We start from the raw sequence: 12,766 nt of genomic DNA, 5'->3' as shown, positions 1-12,766 counted from the left end.
CAGGCCCTGCCCTCAAGAAGCATAATCTCACTGAGTCTCCTTTGTGAGCAGAGGAAGGCCACACTGAGGCCTGTGCCTGAGGGCTACTTTGAGACAGCTTCTTCCATGGGGGCTTTGGGATCAGATCCACCGGAGTTTCAATCCTGGTTGTGCCACTTATCTGCTATGTGACCTGGGGCAAGTTGCTTAACCTCTCTGAGTCTCTATTTTCTCATCTGTAAGATGGACCCATGGGGTCAGGAGAGAGAATGGGGGTCAAGTGTGTAGCCAGTGCTTTATAATTATTAGGGAGAATATGGGCTGGCCCCTCACCCCACCCCCATCTGGGGCTCTTCTATCTGTTCCCAGGCTTAGAGCACAGATAGAATGGGCTGTATGATCTTGGGCAAACTCATTCCCCTCTCCAGGTCACAGTCTCCTCATCTGCGAAATGCCTGCGTTGGACCGGGATCGCTGAGGTTCTCCTCCTGCCCAGGAGGAGTTTCCGGGTGTTTCCCAGGCCCTTTGCCTCCATGCTGTGTCCCCACCTCACACTGTGGATCCAAATCCTGGGCCCCGCTCTGCAGCCTCACCCTGTCCCTTGCTTCCCTCCTCCTGCCTCTGCAGGTCTTTGATGACTTCATCTTCATCTTCTTCGCCATGGAGATGGTGCTCAAGATGGTGGCCCTGGGCATTTTTGGCAAGAAGTGCTACCTCGGGGACACGTGGAACCGCCTGGATTTCTTCATCGTCATGGCAGGGTAGGTAGCCTGTCAGGCAGGTCCCAGCCTCGGCCAGATAGAATTTAGAGAACCCAGGGCTTCTTGGTGATGGTGATGAAGCTTTATGGTGATGTGTGGGACCCTCCTGGACCCCCGGAGCTGGGAGGAGTGATGGATAGACAGTCGTTCTTTCCTCCCTTCCTAGCTTGTGTGTCTTTCAGCACCTCCAGCGAATACTGGTGTGTTTATGCTAATGAACGATCCGACCTTGAGAAAGTCACTGAACCTCTCTAAGCTTTCATTTCCTCATCTGAAAAGGGGAATAATAATAGTAGCTGCGTCAAAATGAGCACCCAATAAATGCTAGCTGGTAGGATTACTGTCCTGGATCGCTCATCACGCCAGAGACCAAGCACAGGCGTAAGCACTTTCTGACTCCAGACTGAGGTTATTTCTACCAAGACACAAGCTGCCATCAGGGACAGGCCTGGTGACAGCTGAGCCCATCTGGAGCATCTCGGACCCTGCTCTGGGCCTTGTGCCTGCTTTCCTGGGATCAAACTCATCCATGCATTCATCCACCGACAAGCTGCTTCCCGGTGTTGGTGCTGTCCTAGCTGCTGGGGGCAAGGAGGAGAGCAAGCCAGGCCTTGTCCTTTCCACTCCTGTCTCAGGGAGGCACCCACCGCTATGCCAGTGGGTGTGCCTTCCCACATGGGGACCAAGGTGCTGGGCAAAGTGTGTGGTTTACTGAGCGCATTTTATGCCAGAGCCCGACTGAGCCAAGCTGGGGACTTGGGGGCTTGAGGGCTTCTTGAGGAGGTGATGCCAGAGAGCTGAAGGATGAGGAGGCGTTAACCATGCCCAGGGATGGGTCATTAGGGCAGGGGAGAGAGGAAAAGGTGAGAGACTGTAAGCATGTGTGCAAGAGAGATGTATGAGTGTGTGTGTCAGTGTATGTGTGTGACCTTGTGTGTAGAATGCCATCGAGGAGGTGTGACCTATCAATTCAGTAGACAAATGGCTGAGACGGGCAATCAGGGCATGAGAATCCCACCAAGGATCTGCTAAATTCCACAGATACATTATGAAGTGAGGTGATTTGTTTCACTAGGGTTTAAAAAAAGTTACACTACTTCTAAGCTTGCTTTCCCTCCCCTCACTGCCTCCCTTTCCTTCTCCCACCTCCTTCTCTTCCCCCTCCTCCCTCCCTCCCTCTCTCTTTTTTTCTCTCTCTTTCTCTTCCTTCCTTCCTTCCCTCTCTCTTTCTTACTTTCTTTCCTTCTCTTTTCTTCTTTCTTTCTTCCCTTCTTTTTCTTTTTTTCCCTCCCTCCCTCCTTCCCTCCCTCCCTTCCTTCCTTCAATTTTTCTGAGACAAGTTATTACCCTGTCACCCAGGTTGGAGTGCAGTGGTGCAATCACAGCTCAGTACAGCCTTGACCTCCCAGGTTCAATGGATCCTCCTACCTCAGCCTCTTGAGTAGCTGGGACTACAGGCATGTGCTACCAACCTTGGCTAATTTTTCTTTTCTTTTTTTATAGAGACATTTTTTCCCCCAGATTTTCTTGCTTTTCTTTTCTCACTATGTTGCCCAGGCTGGTCTTGAACTCTTGGGTTCAAGCTATCAGCCTCCCAAAGTGCTGGGATTACAGGTGTGAGCCACTGTATCTGGCCTCTCAGCATCTTCTCTCAGTCACTGCATTCAGTCACTTAGACCTCAATGGAAGCTACTCTGGTTTCCTGAGCACTGTATCCCACTCTTAGTCACGTTCTTCATTCTTATTGTCATTCTGGTTTGGCTGGAGAACATCCTTAAGTAGATTTTAAAGAAAAGATATTTGGATAGTGTTATTTTTCAATCTTGTCTGTTCAAACATGTATTCCTCTGATCTTTGAGTGTGGAGGACAGTTATTTATGCTGTTCTACAGTGAGAACCCTGCACATATCCTGCCATTCAAACCTACTCTATAGTAGTGTAGGTGAGTCCAGTACAGGTCTGGTTCCTCTTTCTTGGAAGATGACCTGCTTTTTCTGGACTAGAAGCTTGTGGACTTTTCTCTTTACTTTCAGAATCAGACCTTTCTCTAGGGCAGATCTAAGTGAGACCTTAGAGAACTCAAGACTGGTGCTTTTGGCCATGTGCAGTGGCTCACTCCTGTAATCCCAGCACTTTGGGAGGTCGAGGCAAGAGGATTATTTGAGCCCAGGAGTTTGAGACCAGCCTGGGCAGTACAGTGAGACCCCATCTCTACAAAAACCAAAAAAATTAGTTGGTGTGGTGGTGCACACCTGTAGTCCCAGCTACTCAGGAGGCTGAGGCAAGAGAATTCCTTGAGCCAAGTAGGTTGAGGCTGCAGTGAGCAGTGATTGTGGCATTGGACTATAGTTGTCAACAAAGCGAGACCCTGTCTCAAAAAAACAAAAAACAACAACAAAAAAAACCTCACGCTTTTCTTCATCTCAGAAGAAAGTTCTTCCATCTCTATGGCCCATTATTCTCTGCTCTTTCTTTCTGGAATTTGCGTTATATGGATGTGTCTGTCCTCTATCTTTTCTCCATGCCTTTCCTCTTTTCTTTCACAGATTTTGTCTGTAATATGAGATAATTCTTTGACTTGGGCTTCTGAATCACAAGTGGGCTTTTCAGCAATGTCCCTTCCCCTATTACTGTCCCTGTGGAATAATTCATTTCCTCGGTGTCTTTTTAATTCCCAAGAACACTTCTTGTTTTTCAGAGCACCTTGTTCCTGTTCTTGTTTTACGGATGCCTGTTCTTATTTTATGGATACATTACTCACCTGAATCTCCTTATATACTAATTAGGCTTCTTAAAAGTCTTCTCATGATTCTGGAAGTAAACCCGTGTCAAAGTATAATTTCTGAAAAGGTAAAAAAAAAAAAAAGTAACCCTTACACAAATCTTGGAATCAACATATATGGCAAATTTATCCAGCTTCGTAAAGAGTAGGAACTCAGCAGATGGTAATCAGCAGAATTAGGAAAACAGACATTGGAGAAAGAATGCAGGAAGAAATTGAGGTTGCAGTCTAAGCTGGTTAATGACCTACAGGGTAATAAACCATAACTTTTGGGGTTATCTTTTCTTTTGGGCAGAAATCACAAAGATCTCTGCCAGATAAAAATCTACAAGTTAATATATAATTTCACAGCATCCAGACCTTTAGTGAATAGGAAACTGTGAACCAAACAAAGGTATATTCCCCCTGGATAGTGAAATAATATTTAAATGGCCTGTTAAATTATGTGTGAAATGACATTGTGAGAAATAGTGCCCTCTTTTTACCATATTTCCAAGTTCTAGGATACTTTTTCCTAACTCTTGTTTCCAGGAAGTCATTTGTTCTGCTGGCTCCACTGTCTGCCTCCCTTGGGCACCCCCACGCTGCCCTTTTGACTTGAAACCTTCTGTATTGCTTATCAATTCTTTCCTGTCTGCTCGTATTTAGAAATAAAGACGACGAGGCTCTAAGCTGAGCAGGGCGAGGAGCTGCCTAGCTTCGGCATCATGGCGAGGTCTCAGTTTGACATGTTCTCTTGGTCCTGGAGATGGAGGCTGGATGACGCTAGGTCTGCAGGCTAGCATCCTTGGGAGATCAGGGAGGGCTGAGCGTGGGGCTGACATGCAATGTATGTAGTTGTACAGGGCCCCCATGCTTGGGTCCACACTCTGCTATCACACTCTGCTATTTTGAATTTCTTCATCATTTATGAACAAAGGTCTCTGCATCTTCACTTTGCACCAAGCCCACCGTGATGTAGGTGGTCCCGACTGGAGTACAGATGCAAAGAAGACTTTTTTTTTTTTTTTTGAGACGGTCTCATTCTGTCACCTGGGCTTGTGTGCAGTGGTGCGATCACAGCTGACTGCCTTAACCTCCCTAGACTCAGGTGATCCTCCCACTTCAGCCTCCCAAGTAGCTGGGACTACAGGCACGAACCTCATGCCTGGCTAATTTTTTTTTAGTTTTTCATTTTTTTGTAGAGACAGGTCTCACTATATGACCTCCTGGGTTCGAGTGATCCTACCACCTTGGCCTCTGGAAGTGCTGGGATTACGGGTGTGAGCCATCACGCTCAGCTGACTTTTTTGCTAGAATCACGAACACTCACTGCCCAGCCATGTGCTGGATTCCGGGACTCAGGTGGACAAGACTACGCTATGCTCAAGGTCATTCCCATTCTTTGTGCTCAAGGATGGCGTAGGTGGAGAGGACAGGATGGGGAGTCACAACCCTGGCTCCAGAGCCCAGCCCTCCAGTCCCGCTCTCACCCAAGACCCGTCCCCAGAGCCGCCCACCCATCCCTCGAAGTCCCACCCAGGCTTGGTGCTATAAATGTTCTGTTTCCCGAGTAACCGGCCTGGCATTCCAAGGATGTTTCCTCCCTTCCTGCACCTCCCCTTCCCCTAATTACTTACTAGCTCTTTCTTCAAGCTGCGGAGGCAGGCATAGCACCTCCAAGTTGCAAAGTTCCTTAGAGGTCACAGCCTTCATCTCTGCATCTGATAGAACCCTCATGGCAGGTGTGTCTGAGAGCCGGGGCCTGCCTCTGCTCCCACGATGCCCCTGCAGGGAGCGCAGTGCCCCCACGATGCCCCTGCAGGGAGCGCAGTGCCTCACCAGGCAACCAGTCTCAAACTGAGACAGCTGAAAGCACTAGAATGCTCTTTCACGGAGCTGAAATTGATCTTCCTGTGGCTCTGACTGGATGGTACCGTTCATTCATTTACTACATCAGCATTTATTGAGCACTTACTACATGCCAGGCTTTATGCAGGGTAGTGGGGGCACAAAGATGAACAAGACACACCCTTTGTGATTTCATGGAACTTTTAGTTTGGAAAACAGAAATAAAACACGTCACTGCAGCTAAAGTCTAAATTTGCATCCACGCTGTTGTCGATAAGTATAGAAAGTCACCAGGTCATGGAATGGGGCCCTGATTTTGGTTGGGGGAGTCACTGTATATCGCCCTGAGGGACAGATCTGAGGGTGGTAAGAGCTGGCCAGGCAGAGGGCTGTGGAAAGGGAGTTTCAGGTGGGGGGAAGCATGGGGGAGGCCTGAGAGGGCCTATGTGGAAGTGAAGGGTGAGTGACAGGGGATGCTGGAGCCCAGGGTTTCTGTGACGTGGTTGCTAAGAGACGAGGCCAGAGAAGGGGCAAGGCCGTCACTGCACAGGAAGGGCCCAGAGGCTGCAGGGATGGCATCGCTGACAAACTCGCGGCTGTCCTTCGGAAGTTGGGGGCGGCTCCTGTCCTCCTCAAGTCTCCCCTTCTAGATGAAATGTCTCCAGCCTTCCCACCGTTTGTCAAAGGACAGCATTCATCTCTCACCTGCTGGAGTTGCTTCAGGCTGTCTCTGTCCCTAGCAGGAGGACGGGATCCCACCCTCCCGATGGCAGCTTATGGGGTAGAAAGAATGGGTGGCTCTCGCCCAGTGAAGTGCGGGATTGTGGTGATCTGGGGAGCGGATGTGCTCCCTTTTGCCATCAGTTCACGTTCACTCTCCAGACCAGGTCTCTCCTACCCTGGAACTAAAAGTCAGTGATTTTTAAAACCCACATGACAAACTTTGCACTTATTGCTGTAGATTTCATCTCACAGTGGCTTCTTGGAGTCCTGATGCAGCCACTCATTGCAGGTACTCATGCAGCTCGGGACGGCGAGTGCTGTGGCACTGCACTAGACTCTTCCAGTGTGTGACAAAGCCCTGGCCATCAACTCTATTCATGTCTGCTTGAACTCAACTCTCTGTCTTTCTTTCTTTCTCTTTCTTTCTTGTTTCCTTCTCTCTCTTCTCTTTCTCTCTTCCTTTCATTCCTTCCTTCTCTCTCTTTTTCTTTCTTTCTTTCCCTCCCTTCCTTCCTTCTTTTTATTTCTTTTTTGAGACAAGGTCTTTCTCTGTTGCCCAGGCTAGAGCACAGTGGCACCATCTTAGCTCACTGCAACCTCTTTCTCCTGGGTTCGAGCAATTCTTATGCCTCAACCTCTCGAGTAGCTGGGATTACAGGCATGCACCACCATGCCTGGTTAATTTTTGTATTTTTAGTAGAGACCTGGGTTTCACCATGTTGGCCAGGCCGGTCTTGAACTCCTGACCTTAAGTGATCCACCCACCTTGGCCTCCCAAAGTGCTGGGATTACAGGCATGAGCCACTGCTCTTTGCCAAACCCAACTCTTTGACTTATCATTTAAGCTACACTTTGCTGCCTCTGTCCATTAGGAGGTCATGAACTACTCAATCACATTCTTGTTGAACTTGAGATGTTCTTTAGCTGTGTGTCTCCCTTGCTGCATCATGCTGGTAATTCTATCTCCTCCCCCCGCCAGAAACAAAACAGCCATTGCCACCTGTGGGGAGGAGCCTGGCCACCTCTGTTAAAAGCTTCCCCAATAATTCTGATGCCTGGTCTCTGGGGGTGAGCCAGGGGTAGAAGGTGAGGCTTCTGGGACCTTACCAGAAGGAGGCTTGCCAAGGACAGCCTGTGCGGGCCCTTCCTTGGATAAGTACAGAGAACAGGAGCCACCTTACATCCAAAAGACTCCGAGAGCTTCTGACCATGTGGCAAATGGAATAGCTGAGGGAGGGGTGTGCACAGATCGGGAATGGGCAACCGCTGCACTCCCTAAACACATGCACAGCCTTTCACCCCCTCGAAATGCTCCTCCAACTTCAGGGAGCAACAGGATCACTGGGGCGTGTGATAAAATGCAGATTTCTGGGCCTTAGCTCAGGGATCCAGTGCCAGCAGGCATGGCAGAGCCTAGAAATCTGCATTTTAACCGAACGCCCAGGTGGCCCTGATGTGATCTGTGGGCCACCTACGGAGAAACCACAGCTCATTTGACTGTCACAGTGGCCACAAATCAGGACCACTGAAAGGTAGAAGTCATGATTCCTAGTCTGGGAACTGCAGGAAGGGGAAGAGAAATAGGGAGGGCTCCATCTCTGCATCTGTGTCCAGGATTTGAATAATCCTCGTGATGGGTAGAAGTACTTTGTGAACAGAACAGTGGGAACTCCATGTAAGAACTTCTGTGATTGGCCAGATGCTGTGGCTCATGCCTGTAATCCCAGCACTTTGAGAGGCTGAGGCAGGTAGATCCCCTGAGGTCAGGAGTTTGAGACCAGCCTGGTCAACATGGTGAAACCCCATCTGTACTAAAAATACAAAAATTAGTCTTGGTGTGGTGGTGGGCACCTGTAATCCCAGCACTTTGGGAGGCCAAGGTGGGTGGATCACCTGAGGTAACGAGTTCGAGACCAACATGGTGAAACCCTGTCTCTACTAAAAATAAAAAATAAAATATTAGCCAGGTGTGGTGGTGGACACTTGTAATCCCAGTTACTCAGGAGGCTGAGGCAGGAGAATTGCTTGAACCCAGGAGGCAGAGGTTACAGTGAGCCGAGATTGTGCCACTGCACTCCAGCCTGGGTGACAGAGCAGGACTCCGTCTCAAAAAAACAAACACAGAACTTCTGTGATCACTCGATGCAGTGGTGTGTGCCAATTGTTCCAGCTACTCGGGAGGCTGAGGTGGGAGGACTTCTTGAGCCCAGGAGTTCAAGATCAGTCTAGGCAACATAGCAACAACCCATCTCTTTAAAACATTTTTTAAAAAAGAATTTCTATGATCATTGATAAAGATACCAGTAACATCAGTAATTTAGCACCTTGGCTAGAGGGTGAGAAGGAGAGGCCAGGTTAGGACTCATTGTACCCCGAGCTGGGTGTGGTGGCTCTTGTCTACTGAGGAGGCTGAGGTGGGAGGATTGCTTGAGCCTGGGAGGCAGAGGTTGCAGTGAGCCAAGATCATGCCAGCCTGGGTGACAGTACTCCAGCCTCAGTGACAGAGTAAGACTCTGTCTCAAAAAATAAATAAATAAACAAATAAAAAGGATTTATTGTATCCTGGAAACATGGTCTCTGGAATGCCCACTTGGGGACAGCTTCTCCAGCTTGATTCTTACAGGCTCTTGGGAAACAAAAAGCCACTAAGAATTGTTTCTCAGCTCTGGGCTAGGGCTTTCTAGAAAGATCAGGCAGGTATGTCCCTGCTGAGGCTGCTGGCCGAGAGTTCCCTTTGTCCTAAGTGCCCCATCAATGAGACTTTAAAAGGCAAAGGGAATTGAATCCTCTGATGCTTCCTCCAGGAGTGTGATAAAAATAAGGATACCGACTGCTGAGTGCTCACAGTGGGTCTGACACAGTGCACCATCTTGTTGAATGGTCAGGCAATCCCTGGAGGGCTGTGGTCAGTTCCACCTCACAGACGAGGCACAGTGACAGGGAGTAACTTGCCTGAGGTTGCAGGCTGGTAAGGGGCAGAGTCAGGAGTTGAACCTTGGGAAGTTGGCTCCACCAGTTAGGATGGGGACCTGGTTCAGTGTGACTTCCTGGGTATATTTGTCAGGGATGCATTTGGCTGCAAGTAACCCACAGTGGCTCAAGCAAATCCTGAATCCTGAATGTGTTTTTCTGACATAACACAAAGTTCTGGTTACTGGTGATAGTTCTGCAGTGTGGGGGCTGACATCCTGATTTTCCAGGACTTTCTTTCATGGTCACAAGGCAGCCACTGAAGCCGTGGGTGTCATGTCTGAATTAAAGACAAGAAGGAAGGGTGAAGAGTGACAGGGCATGTCCACTTGGATCAGGAAAATGAGATTTTCTTTCCAGGATCCTTCCCTTCCCTAGTGCATTTGGCCAGAACTGGGTCTGATGGACACCTGAGCTGCCTGCAGCAGTGCTAAGAAAGCAGAAAACATCATTGAACTTGGCTAAATCAAACAGGAGTTGCTCCTCGGGGCTGGGCAAGATCAGAAGAGAGAATGCACATCACGGGGTGGTGGGGGGAGCGCTCCGAATCAGTCACATTCCTCTCCTCAAGCCTCAGTTTCTTCACCCACCGTTTACCAAAGCTGAGGCTCTACCGTGTCTCCAAGTCTTGGTCAGAGCTTCTGGAGCTCTGCCTGTGCCCACTGGGCAGGGGCAGGGCTCTGTTGAGATCTCTAAAGTCAACACGAACTTATGCAAGCTCCACAGAGCCTAGCGTCTGCCAGCAGATCCTGCTGTGGTCATGGGGATCAGAAGGTGATCATTGGGATACCCAGAAGCCTTTGGAGCTGGCTTTCCTGCATGCTCTGTGTGCACTATTGGTGAGTTAGGAAGCCCTCAAAACGTTGTGAAGCCCAGGGCACCCTTCTGGTGTTGTCATTGACTTTAAACTCTGATCTATCCTGGACTTATGGGTCTGTCTGCCCTGCGGATGTGGATGCTCAGGTGCACTGGGTACTCTGAGGGCAGGGCCAAGGTTAGTCATCATCTTGGAGTCCCCAGAGCCGTGGTGGCATCATTACATGTTTGTTTCCTGTCTGTTGCGCCCAAGCACTAAAGAGCTGGGGAGAGGGTATCTGGAGCCATTTTCCTTAAGCTGAGCTGCCGTTGGGTGAGCGTGGACCCGGGAAGGTTCCCGTGGGAACCTCAGTGTGTTTTTCTTATTTGCATATGGGATGGGGTGGGAGAGAGGGTGATGGTCACTGTGGAGGCTTGTTTCCATGGAAACAGGATGGTAGCTGTCATCTGTGATGTTGGGGGAAGTCACCAGAGATTCTCTGGCCATGGGTTAAGGTGCCTGACACCCGTCAATAATGAATCAGGAAGGACTTTGTTACATGGGAGGGGAACTCTGGTTTAAAGGAGTCTACATCTTCTCTACTGAAAAGCCAAGGGGTCTCCAGCTTCAGCGCCCGCTTGCTCTAGAATCCTGAAAGATGTCTCTAGGCCCTATGTGCTTCCACCCCACAGCTCTGCTGGTCTGTGCTGACTTCCATGCCTGGAGCTCTCTCCGTGGCAGGCTGGTGGCAGGGAGCTGGGGCTCAGAACTGATTCCCTCCAGTTCAGAGATGCCTTTCCTTTCCCAGCAGTTCCAATCTGTCCTGGAACTGAGCCTCTTTGGCCTGAATTGGCTGGCATGGGGCAAATTCTCATCCCTGAGCCAATCACTGAGGGTGGGGTGGGCAGAGCTCCTATAGGCCAGATGGGGGTGAAGGTCCACCCCAGCAGGATGTGTCAGCTCTGCCCCTACCACATGGCTGAGGGTGGGAAGGCTGGACAGGGAGGCTGGAAAGGGAGGATCCCAGGGCTGGCTTTGTTACTCTCAGAATCCACAAGGGCACCCTGGCTGGTGGAAACCAAGCCGTTTAGGTGGCTTATCATGAACTATCATTTACTGACTGAGCTGGGCTCCTTTACACCCATGATGGTGTTATAGCCTCACAATCCCTAGAAATTAGTATTGTTAACCCCATTTTGCAGATGAGAAAATGGAGGCTCAGAGAGGTTGGCAGCCTGCCCCAGGACATGCACAGCCTTTATGGAGCAGATCTGGGATTGCTCAGGTCTGGCTGCCCCCAGGGCTCGGGTTCACCCATGACATAAAGGGGTGGTTCCTTCCCAGAGGCTGAAATATAAGCAGTTGATTTGCCTCTGAGGACTTGGGAAGCCTCACTAGCTCTCCGAAAGCTGTGAGGTGAGTCCCCTGAAAGGAACATTTCCCCCAAGCTCTGGCAGAGCCTAAAGCATCTCCGCCCCACACAGCCCACTCTCTGGTTCCCACCTGCCATGCTGCCAAGACTACTCTAGAGTAATGGAGCTAAGTTTCACGGGAGGCAGACATCATGAGGCATATACTAAAATTATTCATTGTTTATCTGAAGCTCAGATTTAACTGGGAAGCTTCTATTTACCTGGCAACTCTACCCAGAGATAAACCAATGGAGTAAAGTCACCTGAATGGAGGCTTGGAGAGAGAAGGTCCAGGTGTTCTGCCACCGAGGTTCCCGGAGCTGCCCTGGTTCCCACCTGCCTGGGTTCTGTCTTTGCAGGCCCATCCTTTGGCTTTGTGGCCAACCCAGCATTCTTTCCCCAAATCCCCTCTGTACTCTGAGCTTGGGCTGAACTGGTTTCGGAGCATCTGTCAAGTGGGCTTAATAACCTCTGTTCTTTGGCCTTGTAGGTTTGTGTGAGGGACTATGGGTGTTGCTGTGGTCTGAATGTATCTTTCATAGTACACATGTTGGCAACCTAATCCCAAGTGCAACAGAACTGAGAGGTGGCCATGTCATGAGGACGCAGCCCTCCTGGATGGATTGATGCCATTACTGTGGGAGTGGGATGGTTATTGTGGGAATGGGTTCCTGATAAGAAGGATGAGTTTGGCCCTTTCCCTCTCTCACACACACTTTCTTGCCCTTCTGCCGTGCAATGCCGTAGCAAGCAGGCCCTTGCCAGACGTAGCCCCTTGATGTTGGACTTTCCAGCCTCCAGAACCATAAACTAAATTAATTTCTTTTTTAAAAATAAATCACCCAGGCTTTCTGCTTCTGTTTAGCAGCAGAAAATGGACTCAGACAGATGTCTTGGTCTGTTTGGGGTGCTCTAACAAAATACCATAAACTGGCTGGCTCATAAACAATGGAAATCTATTTCTCATAGTTCTGAAGGTTGGGAAGTCCAAGATCAAGGTGCTGGTGGATTCAATGTCTGGTGAGGACCCACTTCCTCATAGATGAGTCTTCTCACCGAGTCCTTATGTGGGTCCGCACATGAAAAGGTGGATGAGCTTCCTTTTGCCTGTTTTAAAAAGGTGATAATCTCATTCTTGAGAGCTCTGCCTTCATGAACCAGTCACCTCCCCAAAGGCTCCACCTCCTAATACCATCACCTTGGGGGACAGAATCTCAATATATGAATTTTAGGTGGATATAAACATTCAGACCATAGCAATGGGTAAAATGACCCATAAATCATGAGGGGTTGGCCACAGTCAAGGGTTAATGTTATTACTCCCAAATTCTCTCCATTATTTCCTTCCTCATTCTCTTCCTCCTTCCCTCCCAGTCTCCACAGAGCACCTACTGTGTGCTCCACAGAAAACCTACTGTGTCCTGGGTGCCTGGATATTGGCAATGGTTGGTGGTCTAGTTAGCAACCAACACAAGCCTGAGTCATCCCAGAGCTGCCTCCTGACAGATGATCT

The 12,766-nt window shown here is 49.4% G+C and overlaps 1 protein-coding gene across 6 annotated transcripts in view; it reads left to right on the top strand.

Annotated features, from left to right (window-relative positions):
• Window positions 1-12,766, top strand: part of CACNA1I (calcium voltage-gated channel subunit alpha1 I) — a 159,152-nt gene that overhangs the window by 70,939 nt on the left and 75,447 nt on the right. For all 6 annotated transcript variants that reach the window (XM_074391037.1, XM_074391038.1, XM_039463219.2 and 3 more), the window contains one exon: window positions 607-740. In XM_074391037.1, coding sequence (XP_074247138.1) covers window positions 607-740 — 134 coding nt within the window. The remainder of the gene's footprint in view (window positions 1-606; window positions 741-12,766) is intronic.

The sequence above is a fragment of the Saimiri boliviensis genome, chromosome 21 (genome assembly GCF_048565385.1).
Source record: "Saimiri boliviensis isolate mSaiBol1 chromosome 21, mSaiBol1.pri, whole genome shotgun sequence".
In the NCBI taxonomy this organism is placed as follows: domain Eukaryota; kingdom Metazoa; phylum Chordata; class Mammalia; order Primates; family Cebidae; genus Saimiri; species Saimiri boliviensis.
Note: the sequence above shows the minus strand (reverse complement) of the source record. Positions and strands in the feature narration are given on the sequence as shown.